The sequence below is a fragment of the Lytechinus variegatus genome, chromosome 2, assembly GCF_018143015.1.
Source record: "Lytechinus variegatus isolate NC3 chromosome 2, Lvar_3.0, whole genome shotgun sequence".
Taxonomy (NCBI): domain Eukaryota; kingdom Metazoa; phylum Echinodermata; class Echinoidea; order Temnopleuroida; family Toxopneustidae; genus Lytechinus; species Lytechinus variegatus.
This window is the reverse complement of record NC_054741.1, coordinates 69868398-69883780: the sequence shown is the minus strand read 5'-3', so window position 1 is coordinate 69883780 and position 15383 is coordinate 69868398. Positions and strand designations below refer to the sequence as shown.

The window sequence follows — 15383 nt, the reverse complement described above, 5'->3', positions numbered from 1 at the left end:
CGTAGTCCCAGCAAACTTTCAGATATCTTTTGGGATCCTCTTTTTTCGGATATCTTTCGGGATCCTCTTTTTTGGAAAGCAAACTTGGTGTACCAGTGAGAAATCTTTCGGGATCCTCTGTTTTGGGAAGCAAACTTTAGTGTACCAGTGGGAAATCCTTTGGCTATCCTGTCTGACCAGGGAAAGTTGAGGTTATGACTTTTTACCATCGGGCAATTTCTAGTGTCATTGCGTAACGTCTGCTGGTCATAAATCTTGTTCCATTCTGGATACATATCCGGATGGTGTCAGATTCTCGAGGAAAGCAAACTTAAATGTACCTTTAATATTCAAAAGAAATATTTAGCATTTTGCTTGCTGAATTTTACTCCATTTATTCAGATATCAATTTCAGTTTGTAGTACCCCTTTACAACCACTGTAAATACATATAGTACAACCGTATAGATCTATGAGCCTCTGTCGATTGCACCAAAAATTGGCACACAGTTTGTCTGCGACATGTATGCTCTATAAAATTCTTTATTATTTATGCAAATTGCTATCAATTGATTATGCTAATTTATGCTTAAATAGTATGCAAAATCGCACTTTTTCATTTTAATCCCTAAAGATAGCTCGATATGTTCTAATTTTTTTTATGTAGAAACACATTGTGGTGTTCTTAGCAAATGTGTGTGGAAAAAAATTAGGCTATCGCATCAATTTCTTATGTACATGTATCATATTGTTTTTTTTTTTCAATTTCTTATATATTTTTTTGTTGTTGACATTTTGAGATTATAAACAGCATAAAATAAATCCATTTCTTTTCTTTTTGCTTGGATGGACATGACTGTGTTTTAATGTATTTACCCCTTATTTTCCAGTTACTTTGTAAGGTGAAAGAGATTGCTTTGGAAGATGTATTCAAACTTATGAAGCAAGAACTTCAGGTGTCTGGAAAGAAGAGTGTAAGCATCACCATTTCCTCACTTATAGGCTGTTTGATGAAGAATAATGTACAAACCTTATTGTAATTGTGTGGTAAGCCAAGAAGACATGAAGCAAGCTTGGTAGATATGGTATATGTGACACAAACCCCATTTTCTTATCATTTTCTTCTTGTGGTTCCTGAAAGAGGGGATGATGATTCACTGCAATGCATTTAACAGTTAAGTCATTGCTATATTTGTATATTAACAAGGACAAAGTATGAAAATGAATGAACATTTTTATCAAAAATTGTGGAAAAGAACTTTTTATTCCCACATCCAAATCAAAGTTCCATTTTAGATGTGTATTTTGATTTGTTTCTTCTCTTTAAATGCAGGATACAAAACTCAGAAGCTAGCCTAGCTAGGACTGTCAGCAATATCAGTGAAAAAAATATTCAGTTTTGCATCAAATTAAAAAAAAAGTGATATATTTTGTTAATTTAAGTTAAGATTTTAAATTTATTTTAAAGATTCATCTCATTTTGTAAATATTTTCTTTGCAACGCACAGGAAGAAAAAGAGTATGCTTTTGGTCAAGTCTTTGCCTATCTTGCTGTCATCCAGAGTGGAAGACTCAACAAGGTTTGTATACAAGTAGACAAGTCTGCTTTCTTCTCTGTCTTTTTAAGAAAAATAGGTACATATTGCTTAAAGGTCAAGTTCAACCCTTACAAAATGTTGATTTGAATTAATCAAGATCAAGGCAATAGCCAGATTGTGTCTCGCCATCTTGTGACTTCATAACGTGAATGTTTGAACAAGCACATCCCTAACCAAGTTTGAATGCACAAGAAAGTATTGCTGGTAAACTTGAATGTTTTACATCAAATGACCTTTGACCTCACGATGTGACCTCCAACACTATAGCGATGTAATATTTACCCCATTGCATCCATGACAAAAGGTTGTTGAAAAGGGAGCAGTGGTTTAAAGTAATGTATGATTATATGATTTATCTTCAGCACAATGGAGCGGATTCTGTGTACGTCCTAGAGCAGCTACATGCCTTGTCAAAACAGAAGTCATATCTGCAATTGATCTGTCTTCAAGGAGTCATTGACCTTATCAAGAGAGTAAGTACTATTGATGTAGTAGAGAGAGAGAAGTTCTTGTTGAACAGCTCTTGTAGCCTCAATATTTTTGAGGACTGAACTACCACTCAAAAATGGAGAAAAGATATTATTGGCCTATTTACTTGTTGATTGTATTCAGTGCATGGAATTTCAGAAGTATAGTTTGTAATGTGGTCTTTTAGAATAAAGTTTTTTTTTTAGTTATGTGTGCATGTATTCTATGTACCAGCAGAGTTAAGTCTCCCCTGTCTGAAAGTAAGATGAATTTAATAAGAACATGTATGAGAATATAAGATAAACATCCCTCATATCCATTTGGGGATATTTTTTTAAAATATTGTATGCTTGAATTTTCCAGTGAGTTATAGATTTTGAATTACATGTATGAGAACTTGAAGCAGGTGAGATTGCATGAAATAAATTATTGAGTACTATTATGATAAATTCTTATAATTTACTGGAGTTTCCAGATATGTAGAAATTCATTCCTTGAAATGCTTGTGCACTCTAAAAGGTTGCTGGGCTAAAGCCAGGGTTATAATATCTGAAGTATTGTCAAAGCTCATGAAGACATTATGCAAGACACATGAACGGAATATTATTGTGCAATGTTTGTATTCCAAACTCTTTTAGTCATCGGCCGAGCTATTCTCTGATCACATATGGCCTATGCTGAAGTCCGATTTGAAGCAAGGATGGGAGGATATCTCACCCAATAATTTGGCCCTTCTCATGGTCTGCAGACAAAAGTTTCCAGTAAGTCCCCAGATATTTGTTATATTCTAATTATTTGCATTCGCCTATTATCACAGAATCTAGTTGATGATCGACCAGTCATAGATAATTCAATATTTTTTAGATTTAAAAGTTAATTTTGATCTTTCACTGCTGTCATGTTTATGGTAAGACTAGTGAAAATTTTTATGTTTATTTTGGCTCTTCATTGCCAGAATATTAGAGGGGTCTGAAATACGTCTTTAATAACCTCCTCCCTGTCTGCCTTTCCTCAAGTTTTCACTGATCTTTCCCAAGGTTTTCTTCTATGGCAGCTCATTATATATTAGTAATATAAACTGTATATTTATTTACCTTTTGAATTCCATTGTGATTAAATGAATACGAAATAATAATTGAATAACAGTGACCATTATAGCAAATATATTGTTCAAGTACAATACTGATGCTGTTTCGAATTTGATTTAAATCTGAGGAGTGCTGTCTTTTATGTGTTTTATTCTAGGACGTTGTGAAATCCAAGTTTCTTCAGAATCACTATGGCCATGTTGATCTGGTTCACCCAAGCAACTTCAACCATATCATCCAGATTCTTTCAGTATGTAGAATGACTGGGGTCAAACCAGATTGTAAATTTAATTTTCATGTTTTTTGAGCATATTAGGAGTCTTATGTAGTGAAGTAGAATATGTATGTTAGTGAAAAGATTCTGTGCTCCTTAAGTCTATATCGTTAATTAGTATTATACAATTGATTATACATTTGACCAACGCAATCAATAGTGAAAATCACTCCTAGATTAATCACTTTGCTTTTATTCAGGACTCTGTTCACAGTTTTCACAAAATGTGTAGATTACTATCAATATTAAATCCACGCTTATGTATGGAAATAATCTTTTTAAGTATTGAATTTCAGTTCTCTAGGGGGGGTGGCAAATTAAGATTCAGGTACTAAACCCTGGTGTAAAATCTTGTCTTTTGGCAGCCAGTCTTAGGTTTGATAACATTTCACTATTTAACCCTAAATAGACTGGGCTATTTCGATGCCTAAGAAGACGGGGGGGGGGGGGCTGAATCAGCCCCCCTCATGATCTCGGCCGCCGATCGTGACGAAACTTGGCACGCGCGTTACCCATGACATAATCTACAAAACTACAAGATCAAATTCTGCGAAAAATCTCATTGCTAATTAATTATGCTAATTTATGCATAAAATCAAAAGTTTGCTTTAAGTAACTAAATAATGCCCCTAGAATGCTAATTTCTTATTCACAAACACTTTATATGAATCTGATCAAATGTAGTGAAAAAAATTTCAAAATCACATTTATTTTCTTATGTATTTTATTGTTTTCTAAATTTCCTATGTATTTCTTTGTTTTTCAACTTTCTGTCTTTTTGTTGTTTTTTCAATGGAAATTGTCAGGGACTTTATTTGGACCATAAATACAGGCCTGCCAACTTCTCCGGGTTTTCCGGAGTTTCTCCGTTTTTCAGAATTTATAGCGGCCCAAAAGCGGAGAACTCCGTTTTCTTTGTATTTCAGATGATTTTCTTTTTTCTTTGGGAAATGACGCACTTTCCGTCTGCCTACGGCTCTCTTTCTCTCTCTCTCTCTGAGTCCTCTCAATGTTACATTTACGTACGTACGCACGTGTGTCGGATCGTACCTATATACCGTGCGTAACGTTAATTAAACGCATGCACTACGCGCGCGTACGTGGAGTTCAATGGATAAGAACGCGTGATGGGCCTGTGCCCCGTGTGTGCATATACGAAGCGCAACAAGCCACGGCCAGCGCGCTATTTATCCGACAGCGATCGTGTGTATTGACATTGGACAGTTCGCCCGCGATCGCGAGGATTCATAGCGAATGTAACTCTATGCATACGATGCAGCGCAGCGCTTGCGTGCCTCCGCTACTATACTACTGCCGTTCTGGAATACCGTGTGGGAAATGGATTGTTTCGCCAGCTGAGGGTTTAGAAACGGTAACATTTTAAACTAATATGTTTTCCTGATATTTTTATATGTGCTTAGTGAGCTAAATGCTTTGGATTTTACAAGTCTGCCGTTTCAGTGCCGATTCTTGCAAACTTTTAGACCCCTGCTGTATTTTTTTTTAGTCTGTTAAAGGCACACAGTGACAGAGACACCCTCCTAATCCTATGCAAAACAATGAAAGCAGTTCTGCTAATTTTTCATAGCAACAGTGACTGTGAAAGAGTATTTTCCATCGTGGTAAAGAACAAAACTAAGCAGAGAGCAAGCCTGAGCACAAGAACATTAAGTTCTCTGATGGTACATAAATTGGCTATGGAGAGTAGAAAGAAACTATGCCATACTTGCTCAAGAGAGGTAATACATGGTGCCAAAAAAGCCACTTATGAAAGGCTCCAGAGAAAGGACAAGGCATAAAAAGCTCAAGAAGGGCTCCAGAAGGCTTGTTTTTAAGGTGAAATTTCCTAAATGTCCTCCAGCTTCGAGGGGGCTCCGTCCCCTTGCACCCCCGCCGGGGCCTTGCCCCTGGACCCCACAAGGGGCCCGCCTTAAGGCCTAAGGCGGGCCCCTTGACCCCCGCCGTTGGGAGTTCGGCTTTCCGCGCAATTCGTGGACTCCTTTTTTCCATTTTCAAATGATGGCAGGTCTGTTAATAAGATGGAATTAATTGATTTCAATCAATAAAAGGAAAAATAATGATACATTTATGAATTTCGGCTAAAACCTCTATTTGCATTGGATTTGTACACAAATTCACCTTTTTGTGCAATTTTTGGTCTGCATGCACTTACGAAATGTTGCGTAATTTTGGAACCGCGTACCCGGGGGTCGCAAATTTGGTCTCAAAAGTTGCGCAAGACTTAAATGTAAAAAGTCAGCTAGCAACGCGGTCAAAAAATTTCGCGCGGCAGATTTATCACGAAAAATGTCGGGGGGGCTGAATCAGCTCGCCCCCCCCTTCTTTTTAGGGTTAATATTGAAGCTGTTTGTCAGTTATCTGCATTCTTGGTTAGCATTGCAACATGATGGTTTACTGATAGTCTCTCATTTCATAATTTAAAGATTCTGGGTCACACGTTTTACTCATGAACCTCCTTTTGAATTCTTTTTATTTTCCAGAAATCCACCATGATAAGTCATCCTATTGTCCATCCAGTGTGTGATATGTTGCTAGCATTGGTCTTCCAGGATTCATCAAAAGTGGCTCAATTCTGGAAGGTTGTTGTAGATGGTAAGTTAGTGGGACTACTGCCCCTATAATGATGATGATCCACTTTCATTATACTGCAAGTCAATCACATGTTTTTGAAATCAGTCAATCCAAGTTACATATTTTAGTATCATTCCTACTCATCACTTGTTTTCTTGTCTGCACACATACTCTGTGCACATCTTTACTTCTTTGGGACTACCCACTCCTTGCAGAATGATTCACTATATGAATTCATCTGTAATATGTCTCCACATTCATGTCTTCTTTACAATTCTATGTTATATACTTGGCTACAGTGTTGCCCATACATGAACTTTGCACATTCTCCACTCCTGGGGCCGTCGCATAAATGTTGCTATTACGGTAACTTTGCCATCCAGTGGTTACTTGCATGGAATCCTTGATTCTGATTGGCTGTTGACCATTGTTCCCATGGTAGTTACCATTGGATGGCAAAGTTACCGTAATGTAACTTTTATGCAATGGCCCCCAGGAATGTATTTCTGCCAGTCACAATGCCACAAAGCACTTACAATGCTCTATGCCTGTTGTATGCTGGGTGACAATTTAGGTAAGGTAGTCCTGAAAAGGAAATATATAGTAGAAAGTCGCACTCGCAGGTCAGACCAAGATGGTCTGCTCCGGGTTGGTATGTCAATGACCAGTCTGGCGTTCCCACTGCGGATATTGAATGTCTGATCAGAAACTGCTGCAGGTGGTCCTCTATATTACCTGCTATGATGGGCAGACAACATGAATGAGTTGAACTTTGAAAATGAACATACATTGCCTTTAAAATGTTTCAGAGTTTCTTCTTGATATCTCACATTTCAGAATATCATGAGGAATTTCAGCATATTATCTTAAATTATCTATTAAGTTCTTGGCTATTTGTATCATGAAAATTACATTCCTACTCATTGGTAAAAATTTGTTTGTACAAAGATGGTCTGTGCACGTCCAAACACGAGACAAAGTACCTGGCATTTTCCTTGCTGGAACGAGCAGTCCCCCTGTCTGAAGCTAAACAACTGAGGGCACTGTTTAGTGAGAAGCTCATCCGTAGTATGATCAACAACTTGGCTAACAAGCAGGCTATTCTCCATTCAGCTGCTCTCAAAATGGTAAATACAAATAAGTTGTTGGATGCTATTCTTGTAGGTTTTTTGTTGCAAGAGTCTTGGATTAGGGATTGACTCATAAGAGAAAATTGGGCAGTTCCAATTAGTGATTTTATTCTCACCTAAATTTGTTTTATAATGGTTGCAGTAATTAAGCAATTGACCGAAAAGAGAATGTTCCATCACCAAGAAATGGGTTATAGATCAAATTAGACAAATAAAAAATAACCAACTTACCAAGTAGACTGAGTGTCAATGAGACCATAAATGATTATCACAAATGATTATTGATGAAATTTATTGTAGACCAAATGTGTTATAGCATAGTTTTAGGTTATTGAACCAATTGCATGTGAACCACACAGTAATTGTTGATGTCCTTTCCTTTATTCTTTCTTAAATGAATGTTGCCATTTTATTTTCATTACTCACTATTTTGCATTCTGTCTTTCATATTTCCATAGAGTGAGAATCTAGCAAATGCTGTGAAGAACATCAAAGATCCACTTGTACAGTTCTCGGTTGCCAAATGCCTGTTGTCAAGACCTGGGCATGTGAAGTTTGATGATATCACCAAGTCAAAGACAGTCTACTCCATCATCAGTAATGTAAGTTTCAGTTAGCCGATATCGGGGGAGGGCTGCAAATTACCCCCCCCCCCCCCAGGCCTTACAATTTCAAAATAGTCTGGGTTATAGCCAGAGTGAAAAAGATTTAAGATATATGTTTTCCACAGCATATTTGAAGTTGTGATTAAAATTTGATTACATCCCCTCAGTTCCAGATCGCAGGTCAGACCAGAATGGTCTGCTCCGGGTTGGTATATCAATGACCAATCTGGCGTTCCCACTGCGGATATGAAACCCAATCTGTACAGCTTTTCTGTACAACCTGACCATGTGGTTGATATAGACTGAAGTACTGATACATAGCATGGTTTGATTACACTGAACATCATGTTCATTTTTTTTTGTTACGACAGTTTGCTTGTTCCAAGGGAATATGTTTCCATCATTCTATTCTATTTTGAGATATTATTCACTCTGAAACTTGGTGAAATGTATTGTATTGACTTCGAAGTTTAATAACCCACTCTTGTTACATTACCTTTTACTGTGTCTAGCAAGTCCAAAGGTTGGACAATCTTATCTTTTTTATGAAGTAAAAGTGCAGACCATAGTCCATCAAATAGAATCTGGATAGGAGAGTCCTTTCGTCACACAACTTGGAACTTAATTTTGATTGTCTAATTTCACATTTATCTGTATGTATTTATGTTTTTCTTTTGTTATATATGAAACTTTGCTGTCCAACAGGTATATACAGTGCATTAAATTTGATTATTGTGTTTTTATTCATCTCTTCAGTTTAATTGTGGAGCAGTGAAGCTATATCTGAAATGGCTAAAGAGGTTATTTCACAGCGGGACAGCAAGTATAAGGTATATATTTTTGAACACCTTACCTATTTGAGTGCATATTGCATATACTGTGTTATTATCTTTACCAACATTTGGATACAGATTTTGCCAAATTTGCCAATTTGTAAATATGAACACAGATTTTATATTCATAAATGGTTGGTTCATTGATTTCAGTATTGCCTTTTTTTTCTAATCCAGTCACAGAATGCAAGAACCTAATCTTGATGAAGACAGAAAATGGATCTGTATGCAGGTAAGTAAACCTGATATACATGGGTCCCTTAATATGAAGTTTAGCGAATGAATGTATTAATCATTGTGTATGATCAATTGGAAAAAATCTTCCCCATAAGCTATGGGGCAAGGAATAGTAAGAACCATAAACTCTTGGGGAATATTGTCACCCATGTGTTACTTTCTTTTGCTTCTTTACTTGGTTTTTGGTTGTTTTTGTGTACCTTAATCTCTTTATAAAGAATCTCAAACTCCCTTCAGAGGAAGAATTTTTTTTCCCTTCTGTTCTAAATGTTTCTTTATGACATCCTTTTTGTCTCACCTGCATAGCAGAGTGAGACTATAGGCGCCGCTTTTCCGACGGCAGCGGCGTCAACATCAAATCTTAACCTGAGGTTAAGTTTTTGAAATGACATCATAACTTAGAAAGTATATGGACCTAGTTCATGAAACTTGGCCATAAGGTTAATCAAGTATTACTGAACATCCTATTAGAGTTTCATGTCACATGACCAAGGTCAAAGGTCATTTAGGGTCAATGAACTTAGACCATGTTGGGGGAATCAACATCAAAATCTTAACCTGAGGTTAAGTTTTTGAAATGTCATCATAACTTAGGAAATATATGGACCTAGATCATTAAACTTGGACATAAGGTTAATCAAGTATCACCAAACATCCTGCATGAGTTTCACGTCACATGACCAAGGTCAAAGGTCACTTGGGGTCAATGAACTTTGGCCGATTTGGTGGAATCTATTGAATTACAATCAAAACTTTAAAAGTTTTTGGATCTGATTCATGAAACTTGGACATAATAGTAATTAAGTATCACTCAACATCCTGTGCAAGTTTCAGGTCACATGATCAAGGTCAAAGGTCATTTAGGGTCAATAAACTTTGGCCGAATTGGGGGTATTTGTTGAAATACCATCATAACTTTGAAAGTATGTTGGTCTAGTTCATAAAACTTGGACATAAGAGTAATCAAGTATCACTGAACATCCTGTGCGCATTTTAGGTCACATGACCAAGGTCAAAGGTCAATGAACTTTGGCCATAATGGGGGTATCTGTTGAATTACCATCATAACTTTGCAAGTTTATTGATCTGACTTTTGAAACTTGGACATAAGAGTAATCAAGTATCACTGAATATCCTGTGCAAGTTTCAGGTCATATGATCAAGGTCAAAGGTCATGTGAGGTCAATGAATTTTGGCAACATTGGGGTATTTGTTGAATTGCCATCCTATCTCTGTAAGTGTATTGGTCTAGTTCATAAAACGTGGAAATAAGAGTAACCAAGTGTCACTGAACTGAACATCTTGTGCGAGTTAGAGTAGTTTTCAAAGTCAGCACTGCTGCTATGTTGAATCGCGTGATGCAGATGAGACAGCCAGAGGCATTCCACTTGTTTAACTCCATATCCCTTTCACTCTCTGTTATAGGTGTTGACTTTGATCAAGAACCCTAAGATTCCTAGGGAAGAAGACTGGCTGCTTGATGCTACCAGGTTTCTCTTCCTACATGCCTTCTTCACAGTAGAAACGGCACAACCAGACATTCCAGAGGTAAGGCACTGTCGTTATCTTCGGAAAAGGTTTTGCTTTGTAGTGAATACACACCTACCATAGTCTGGTCAGTTAGCGGAATTATGTGGACACGGTGGACAAAAGCGTGATTTTTTCTCCAGACCTTTGTTTATGTATAAGAATTAAGAATGGGGTATGCTCCAAAAAATCTGGCTGCAGGAACAGTGAAAAAAATGGGTGAAAATGTCAGAATTTATGAGTTCAGATTTGTCTGGTATATAGACTAGCGCTAGTGCAAAACTCAATAGCAGTGCATTATTTTGCATTGGATTAGTTCTTGAATTCAGACCCTTTTTGAACAGATCTTCTGTTTGTCCTCACATCTCAATGCACCAAATATCTGAATGAAGATGCTAACCAAGCCGAAGGGTGATGGTGGAGGGGGTTGAATGTTGGTGTGTATGTACATATTTTGGTCTTGGGATAAAGGTGTGCAAGACACATTTTTTGCATGTGTTGGAAATTGTGTTGCCATGGTAACAGTGTATTATTGCAAAAATAAGGTAAAAAATCTTGCAGTTAGAACCACTTCCTCTGTTTTTAACCGATTCTCATGAAATTTGGCACACACATTGGTCTTGAGGTGAAGATGTCTAAGACACACTTTTGTGTGTCTTTCAGAAATCTTGTTGCCATGGTAACAACATATTATATGGTGAAAATTGGGAAAAAATCTTACAATTCAAACTGCTTCATCAGTTTTCAATCAATTCTAATGAAATTTGGCACACACATTGGTATTGAAGTAAAGATGTACTAGGCACTTTTTGTGTGTGTTTCAGAAACTGTGTTGTCATGGTAACAAATTATCATATGGCAAAATTTAGGTAAAAAACTTGCAATTTGAACTACTTCATCAGTTTTTAACCAATTCTCGTGAAATTTGGCTCACACATTTGCCTTGGGGTAAAGATGTACAAGAACCTTTTTTTTGCATTTGTCAGAGAGTGCATTACCAGGGTAGCCACATATGATATCCAGAAATGTAGGAAAACTTATTGTGGATCAAACTTCTTCCCCTGTTTTTAGTCAGTGCTCATAAATATTCATCTTAGGGTAAAGATTCATATTAAATTCTAAATGTCTTCTCTGCATTAAAATGTGGGGGTATTAATCACCTTCATTAATATTTCTGGGTTTGGGGAAGGGGCAGGATTAGTCCTTTAAATCTGACATCAAAGAAGGTTAAAGGCAGTGGCCGTTAGAAACATAAAAATGATAAACACTCTTAAAAAAAACGCATCCCCTTAAGGGCATATAGGCTGGAGGTACACTGGGTGAATATGAAACCTTCCGCTGAAGCAGAGGAGTTCCAACACTGGCAAGCAAAACAAAATGTGTACCCCTTCTACTTTCAACAGCTGATTTTCCAAACCTTAGTTCCACCTCCCCAAGATGTGCACCCCTCCCCATACCACTTTTAGTTCTACTTCCCCATGCTCAAACCAGTCTACACCTTTGTCCCTCAGGGGTCAATGCATTTTTAAAGCTAGACATTACTCTCTTTTTGGGGGGGGGTGGGGTCTTTAAAAAATGACCTCATTAAAATTACAGTTAAAGGATTATGACTAGGAACTTAACACCCCCCCCCCGAAAAAATAGGGGGCTGATAATACTTTTTAGCAGAAACCCCCCCCCCCCTTCAAAGGTAAGAAGAGTCCTTTGCACTTTAGACCATTCATTTGAAGCTTAATGCATTCTGATTTGATAAAAAATTGTTTACAGTACCCAATTAACCATTTATATGCTCCTACTCGGTCTTTTATTCATATTCCGTTCCTACTCTTTCTTTTTAACTTTCACATCACTCTTGATTTTGAGCTTCACCATGCCATCTCCTTCTGTTTCCTGTCTCTCTCTAAGTATATTTTTTCTGACATATTTTAAAGTGTACCTTTAATCATGCAACTAATTTTTATAGAAATATAAATATATACAAAAATATCTGCACTTGTTTTAGAAATTCACTTGCAAATCCATGACTCAGTAACGTACCATGTCAAAAATATACCTATGTGCACAAGAGATTTTAGCCTTATATTTTCTTTCATTTAATTTTTTCAGTATATTTCTGTGACAGCCCCTGCTTCATGCTTCAAATAAAACATTGATTAATTGGACACCGGAAACTTTTTTTTTTCAAAGCAGAATGTTTGAGGCTTTAAATTAATATGCTGAAGTGTAAAGGATTTCCCTTTTTTTGGGGGGGTTAAGCTCCTAGTCGTTATAATTTCATTTTAATCTTTATGTGGCAATTTTCTAAAGCCCCCCCCCAAAAAAAAATGTAAGGGGTGTTTTTTAAGAGTGTTTAAGTTCCTCATGGTCATGGGCTTTAACCTTCTATATTTTTATGTTGTCAGTTTTTAAGGACCTTCTCCGCCCCCCCAAAAAGCCTTTAAATATTATTGAAGGTGATTAATACCCTGCGCTATTATATGACGTTATAAAGGGGAATCAAACCCAAATAAACACTTGTTTTTAGAGGAAAATGAAAAATCAGACAAGTTTATAGGTCAAAGTTTGAACAATATCAGACAAACCATAACAAAGTTGTGAACATATTAAAGTTATAAACATTGGTAATCACTATACCCATGAAGACTTCAAATTGACCGCATATGTGATGTCACAGTGATTTAAGAAGGCAAGGACCACTCTTCCATGTACTGGAATAATTAATTAGCTAAAATTTCTTTTTTCAAAAGTTTTACTTCAAATTATATCTTTCTTTCATGAGGACACAAAACATACTACCGGGTTTATATTACGGCCCCATGGAATAGGGATTTAGGAGAAAACCAAAAATCCTGATAACTACTAGTCTTATGGGAAAGTTGTCCTTGCGGCCCCACCCCTTGTCATAATTTACTTACCCAGTTGCCAATTTGAATTCTACATACTAGTAGCCTTAGGGATCTTAATTTTAAAGCAGCCATAACTTTATTTTGCTTGTCTGATTTCTTTAAAACTTTCACCATTCTTATTTTTCTCCTTTCCATGCACAAAACATTATGACCAAGGCTTGATTCCCTTTTAATACTGAATATGAATCTTTACCCAAAATGAATATTTGTGTCAACTTTTATGAGCACAGGCTGAAAACTGAGAAGTAGACTGATCCACAATTAGTTTTCCCCATATTTCTGGCTAAATGTGGTTACCAAGGCAATGCACTCTCTGACAAAAGGTTCTTGCACATCTTTACCTCAAGGCCAATGTGTGAGCCATAATTATTTCATGGGAATTGGTTCAAAACAACAACAACAACAAAAAACTGATGAAGTAGTTCAAATTGCAAGGTTTTTACCTAAATTTCGCCATATAATATGTTGTTCCCATGGCAACACAATTTTGGAAACACACACAAAAAGTGCCTTGTACATCTTTACTTCAATACCAATGTGTGTGCCAAATTTCATGAAAATTGATTGAAAACTGATGAAACAGTTTGAATTGTAAGGTTTTCCCCCCAATTTTCACCATATAATATGTTGTTACCATGGCAACAAGATTTCTGAAAGACACACAAAAGTATGTCTAAGACATCTTCACCTCAAGACCAATGTGTGTGCCAAATTTCATGAGAACCGGTTAAAAACAGAGGAAGTGGTTCTAACTGCAAGATTTTTACCTTATTTTTGCAATAATACACTGTTACCATGGCAACACAATTTCCAACACATGCAAAAAATGTGTCTTGCACACCTTTACCCCAAGACCAAAATATGTACACACACACCAACATTCAACCCCCTCCACTGTCACCCTTCGGCTTGGTTAGCATCTTCATTCAGATATTTGGTGCATTGAGATGCGAGGACAAACAGAAGATCTGTTCAAAAAGGGTCTGAATTCAAGAACTAATCCAATGCAAAATAATGCACTGCTATTGAGTTTTGCACTAGCGCTAGTCTATATATCAGACAAATCTGAACTCATAAATTCTGACGTTTTCACCCAATTTTTCACTGTTCCTGCAGCCAGATTTTTTGGAGCATACCCCATTCTTAATTCTTATACATAAACAAAGGTCTGGAGAAAAAATCATGCTTTTGTCCACCGTGTCCACAAGTAGGGCATTTTTGACGCTAACAGACCAGACTACCAAGACAATTTTGATGTTAACGGAAAGGAACAAAGATATTCTGAGTTTCTATGTTATTTCTGATGTTGAACACAAACTTTCTTATCCTGCTATTTTTGGAACTGGTACATATTTGTATACATGCTACACATTCTACAGACACTGGGTTGATATACTACAGACTCTGGATTGATATAAGGGCAAGTATGGGGGTAACTTCAGAGTAATAGTTTTCACTGATTTCAATTACGAGCATTATCTTGTATCTTGTAAGTGATTGTAAGTAGTAAATACCATCTTTCCTTTTCTATGAAAAGAAAATTAAGGAAAAGAAACGTATACGGGTCGGAATTAGGTATGTTATAAAACTACCAATTGAATTTGTTTATTTTTATACTTTCAGTGTTCCAGCGTTCTTGAGACCCCTGTTAGCACTGAACTGCGTAAGGTGATAAGCAGTCATTTCTATGGAGCTCTTGGTGTCCTCAGTACAATCTCTCTCAGACCAGGTGCAGAAGGTATGGTCTACAGATGATGTTTGTTGGTGTTCCTTGAATGAAGTAGAGTGAAAAGAACGTTGTTGCATTTATGATGTAAAGAGCGAGAAAGAGAAGAGAATTTCATGCTAGTTTTGGAAATGCTGCCGTATATTGCTTAGTAACATAATATAAAAGTTAGAATTTATCTCATTTACGTGATAAGGTGAATGAATTGACTTTGATAAATGTTTCATCTTCAAGTTCAGAATATCTATTCTACCCTTAGAATATCGCAGGTCAGACCAAAATGGTCTGCTCCGGGTTGGTATATCAATGACCAATCTGGCGTTCCCACTGCGGATAGTAAAATCAATCTGTACCGCTATCTTTGCAACTTGATCTTGTGGTTGCTCTGACGATGTATAGATACATTTCCATTTAGATATGT

General features: G+C 36.7%; 1 protein-coding gene across 1 annotated transcript in view; it reads left to right on the top strand.

Annotated features, from left to right (window-relative positions):
• The window catches only part of LOC121408839 (myb-binding protein 1A-like protein), a 49340-nt gene that overhangs the window by 12200 nt on the left and 21757 nt on the right, over positions 1-15383 (top strand). The window contains exons 3-14 of the mRNA XM_041600506.1: positions 869-952; positions 1487-1558; positions 1939-2049; positions 2683-2805; positions 3290-3382; positions 5908-6019; positions 6947-7125; positions 7587-7730; positions 8490-8563; positions 8744-8798; positions 10229-10351; positions 14860-14974. Of these exons, the coding sequence (XP_041456440.1) occupies positions 869-952; positions 1487-1558; positions 1939-2049; positions 2683-2805; positions 3290-3382; positions 5908-6019; positions 6947-7125; positions 7587-7730; positions 8490-8563; positions 8744-8798; positions 10229-10351; positions 14860-14974 (1285 nt within the window). The remainder of the gene's footprint in view (positions 1-868; positions 953-1486; positions 1559-1938; positions 2050-2682; positions 2806-3289; positions 3383-5907; positions 6020-6946; positions 7126-7586; positions 7731-8489; positions 8564-8743; positions 8799-10228; positions 10352-14859; positions 14975-15383) is intronic.